The sequence below is a fragment of the Lacerta agilis genome, chromosome 14, assembly GCF_009819535.1.
Source record: "Lacerta agilis isolate rLacAgi1 chromosome 14, rLacAgi1.pri, whole genome shotgun sequence".
Taxonomy (NCBI): Eukaryota; Metazoa; Chordata; class Lepidosauria; order Squamata; family Lacertidae; genus Lacerta; species Lacerta agilis.
This window is the reverse complement of record NC_046325.1, coordinates 44,974,059-44,978,995: the sequence shown is the minus strand read 5'-3', so window position 1 is coordinate 44,978,995 and position 4,937 is coordinate 44,974,059. Positions and strand designations below refer to the sequence as shown.

Sequence of the window (4,937 nt, the reverse complement as noted above, 5' to 3'; positions counted from 1 at the left end):
TTCCCCGGGCGATGGCGACTGGACTACTGATCCTAATCTGAATAGCTGAGCTGCCCAGCTTCAGGTCCCCCACCAAGTGCCCCCTTCCAGAAACCACCGCTCTCAACCGACTCTCAACTGCCTCCCCCCCCCAACATTCAAACTCCCTTTCCAAGCCTCCTCCAGAATTCCACTCTCCCTCTCCCCCCTCCCTCCCTGCTTGACATTCCCTTGGGAATTCTTATATCCTCATCTCAATTATCCTATTGCACATTTTTTAAAATATACATTTAGGGGGGATACCCACTAAACCCTGGAAATTGATAAATGGTAGGATTTGGGATTATTTGGGTTTTCAAGGGAGAAACGCAAGTTGCAAGGGCCGTTAGGAAACTATTCAAGGCCCCTGAGAGACTAACTGGAAATGCAAGAGAAGTCCTTCTCCCTAGCCCAGTGGGGTGAACAGAGACGGGGGATCTGGAAGGGGGCTGGGATAAGTGGGTGCTTAAGTGGCAGGAAAAGAGAGGCTTTGGGCAAGGGGTGCCGGGAAGGAGGAGGAGGAGGAGGAGGAAGAGGAGGAGGAGAGTCTGGACTCCAACTTGGAAGGGCTGGCTGCCCTGCTGTGGGGGACAAGTCCCTCTTGAAAGGGCCCTGCTGTACTCTTTCCCAAAACTACAACAGTCTCCGCCATGTCTCATTTCTCCAGAGGTGAGAGCCTGGAACCCCTTGGGCTCTTGCCTCCAATTGGCAGAGAGAGGGGAGACACCCAACTTTTGCAGCAATATTTCATACATCCTTCTCTGTGAAGTCATCCTGTTAGAAGCACCTAAGCTTCCTGCTCTTGCTTCCTACGAAATTGGGGAAAGTGAGTTGCAGGTTCTTTTCCCTGTTCTAAAAGGCAGGGTGTCTTCCCCCAAACGATTCTGGGAATTGTAGTTTGTCAGGGGTTCTGGGAATTGTAGGTCTGTGAGAGGGAAGCTACAATGCCCAGGATCATTTCGGGGACGTCATGTGCTTTAAATGCTCATTGGATGCACTTTAAATTATGGGATCATAGAATGGTAGAGTTGGGGGAGATCCCAGGGGTCATCTAGTCCAACCCCCTGCAATGCAGGAATCTCAGCTAAAGCATCCATGGCAGGCGGCCCTCCCACCTCTGCTCAAAAACCTCCAATTATCGGAATTTCCTTTCTTGTCGCTTGAAGCCACGGCTTCAGGTCCTGAGAGCTTCTGGAGCAGGAGAAAACAAGCTTCTAAAGAAGCAGGTAAGTTTTGGCACTTTTAAGTCGGTGGTTTTTATTCACACAATGTTCCCAGTTGCGCCTCAGCTGTGTCATATCTACAGGAAACTGCCAAGAACAGACCCACATCCCATGTCATTCTGGCTTCCTTCGGGAGAAAAGGTGCAATATAAATTCAACAAAAATAATAATTATGAGTGAGTGTTTAGGCTTGCGAACATTCTTTGGAAGCCGAACGGCTTATGATTGAGTGCAGGAAGCTGATGCAGCCAATCAGAAGCCGCCCCTTGGCCCCCCACCTTCTAGAACCCACCGCCCTCAACAAACTCTTAACTGCCTCCCCCCAACATTGAAACACACTGTCAAAGAACCATCGTGTACTGCTCCAACTCTTCATCGCCATGAGTGAGTTGCGAAAAGGTGAGAACCTGGAGCCCCATAGGATTAGAGGGACCCTGAGGGTCATCCAGTCCAACCCCCTGCAATGCAGGAATCTCAGCTCAAGCATCCATGGCAGGCGGCCCTCCCACCTCTGCTCAAAAACCTCCAATTATCGGAATTTCCTTTCTTGTCGCTTGAAGCCACGGCTTCAGGTCCTGAGAGTTTCTGGAGCAGGAGAAAACAAGCTTCCTCCCTCCTCCCTGTGATGGCGCTTGAGATCTTGACAGGGCTGCATGGCGTGGCTCTCATATCCATGTCCTGAAGGACAGAGGGCAAAACGCTTCTCTCTCCCCTTTCTCCACCCCATGCAGAATTGCAAGGGGTCAGTGCATCTGGCTGGTAAGGTGATGGTCGGAGTTTGGAGCCCAGCCAGAGCTGGCAGTGGGCAAGATCCTGGCTTTGCTGGGGGTTGGACTAGATGACCCTTGGGATCCCTTCCAAATCTACCATGCTATGATTCTATTGAGCAGCTAAAGGAACGGGCAGGGGAGCAAGATGCAGAACAAGGGGAGGCACAACCACACACCCCAGCAGCACCTTCTGGCCTGACCCACTGTGGCCTCATCCCAGCACACTTTGACCCCCCTGATTTTATTTTTCTTAATTCAGCTGCCTGGCAACTCAGCAGCCTGGCCCCTGTTTGCCAGCTGATGTCACAAAGTGCCCCTTTGCAAGCAAGCCTTATATTGCCCTGCAAGAGGGATGCCTGTCAGATGATGGTTGAGAGGAAAATGGATTTTGTAGGTAGGAGGTCCAGAGGAGATGAGAGTCATAAATTAATAATAATAATAATAATAATAATAATAATAATAATAATAATAATTAGCATCACCTGTCACTGATGCATGCGGCTTGGCTCCCTGGCTTGCCTTGTCCACAGCTGTTGATAGCTTGGCAGGTCCTCAGCTGTGCTCCCCAGATGATATTTTCTGTTGTGAAAAACTGGTTGGTAACTTCCTCTGTTTTTTATTTTCCTTTCTGTCTCCCAGGGGCTCCAAAAGGAAGGATGCATCGCTTGAGATGCTATGAAGCCCAGCAAATTAGTCTGGAAGTCGTGGTATGTTAATTCAATGGGGAATCCATTCCTCCGCTGGTTCACCTTCCCTGCTCTGCTTCTGGGTTGCTGTGCAGGAGAAGGAGGGATGTGGCTGGGGGGGGGGGCAGAAGACTGAGGGTGGGAGGGACCTGGGAAGGCAGACGGGGTGGCGGGAATATTGAGGGGGCTGTGCCCCAGAAGGAAATAATTGGGGAGTCCGGTGCCCTAGAGTGGATGCATATGCTAGGAAAATACAATGTCCTTCGTCTCTCCTAGGGTCAGGGTTTGAAGGCCCAGCAGCCCAGCGGTGCAAGGGGGAAGCCCCAAATGGGCAGGTAAGCTGTGATACGTCTTTGTTTTATTACGCAAAACAAAAAAGATTTATTATGGTGATCCATTGTTGCAGGGGCCCATATTTCTCCTTATTTCTCCAGGTTTGAGGCTCCAGCTCCTGCTCCCGGGAGGAAGAGAACATCCCGGCGGTTCCCGGCTGAGATCCCTCGTGCCGCTTCCCCACTGCCCCTCCTCTGTACGGCCGAGGCTCCTGCCCGGCCCTGTTTGGCGCAGAAGCAGCAGCCAAAGTTTCCTCCAATCCTTCGAAGAACATCTCAGGTTATTTTAGAGAGGGAGGAAACTTTGGCTGCTGCTTCTGTGCTGGGCCGGCCGGGACGGAGCCAAGACGCCCGTACAGAGGAGGAGGCGAAGTGGGGACATCGTTTAAGATCAGGTAGGAGGAAATGCCCCCTTCCCAGGTCCCCCACCCTCCTGCCCCAGACTGGGGCTAGCGTGGCTGGGAGCCAGGCGCCTGCTGAAGTCTCTCTTTGTTTTGCAGCGAGGGAGGGACTCAGCCTGGGAGCCGCCGCATCCCGGGAGGGACTGGAGCCCAGGCGGAGGATACCTGCCTCTGAGGTAATGGGACAGGGGGAAGGAGATAATGGGACAGGGGGAAGCAGCCCTTAGCGTGGAGTTCTCCCCTGCTTAAAAATTCCTTCTTTCTTGCAGAATCTCACGCCTGCTCTCCTGCTGTCGCTGCTGCCGCTGCCGCCCCCACCCCCGATGCCGAAGCCGCCCCCCAAGAGAAAAGGTAAGAGGAAGGGAACCTTTGCATGGGGCGGGTCAGGCCAGAAGCTCGATTACAACTCCCATTTTCCTTGACCATTTTCCTTTTTCTCCTGCTTTTCAGCCAAACACGTGCGGTTTGCGGGGATTTAGGAAGACCTGCTTCAGCCATGAAAAAACAGGTTGAGGATTCAAAGATGAATTCCAGAGTGTTTGGATCTCAGATGAACAACTGTATTCCAGTTTCTGATTTTTCAGCTGCTGGAGCATCTGAAACTGTGATAAACAGAAGCTTTACAAATGTGAAGAACGAACGTTTCCCTGTTCATCCTTTGGACATACCGGATAATTTTGTTGTTGTTAAGTCAAGATAAGATGAATTTTCTTTCTATGGGAAATATTCCGGGGCTGCATGCACCGCTGAAGCTGAAAATGGAATTCCAAGCAGTGAAGCAGGTCCAGCGTCTTCCGTTCCTTCCTAGTTCTAACTTGTCCCTGGATATCTGGAAAGGCAACTGTGACTGCGTTGGTTTTGAGGACATTTTGAACGGCACAGAGTGAAGTAATGGGAGATCCTCATCTTTTGGTTGAACACAAACTTGGTTTATTATAAAGCGCACATACTGCATCCTTCTGTTTATGAAAATGTTTCTTACCTGTGTCCCTGTAGGTTCAAGTAAACCATATTAAATAGTAGTTGTACAGCACTTGTTTTGATAATCTCTCACCTACCTTGATGGGAAAAGGCTCATTAAATGCTTAAATATATTACTTTTGTTCTGTGTTTACTGTCAGTACAAATGTCTTGTAATTGGGTATTTTTTTTAAAAAAAATCGGGAAATATCTCTATTACTGTTTCATGCCTGCAACTGGAACTGTAGACATTAAAAAGTCTATAGAAAAGGGACATTTTAGATTGAACGTTCTTGTTCTTTGCCATATATAGCCCAGGTATTTGCTGTTTAATCTTTCTTTCCTTATGCTTGATGACTTGACATGCCATCTTTTAAAAACAATGAGTAAAATTTTCTATAAATGCAACATAACCAAACAAAAAAATCCAGCTCCCCACTGGGGCAATGCAATCTCTGAAGAGTTCAGGCTGTCGCAATTTGGGAAATGAGCCGTGGCAGTAGAGGGAGAGACCAGCTCATCAGCACACAGCCTCTAAGACTGTCCC

At 49.6% G+C, this 4,937-nt stretch overlaps 1 protein-coding gene and 1 long non-coding RNA gene across 2 annotated transcripts; both read left to right on the top strand.

The window, feature by feature from the left end:
- Nucleotides 1–3,359: 3,359 nt before the first annotated feature.
- Nucleotides 3,360–3,746, top strand: LOC117058208. Its single transcript, XR_004427844.1, has 3 exons — nt 3,360–3,424; nt 3,530–3,606; nt 3,700–3,746. It is a non-coding gene; the product is annotated as an uncharacterized LOC117058208 (long non-coding RNA).
- Nucleotides 3,747–3,936: 190 nt separating this feature from the next.
- LOC117058681 (proteasome maturation protein-like) lies at nt 3,937–4,579 on the top strand. Its single transcript, XM_033170008.1, is given in 3 exon segments — nt 3,937–4,112; nt 4,114–4,304; nt 4,306–4,579. Coding segments are annotated over 3 exon segments (414 nt in total). The 5' UTR covers nt 3,937–3,953; the 3' UTR covers nt 4,370–4,579.
- The last annotated feature ends 358 nt before the right edge of the window (nt 4,580–4,937 follow it).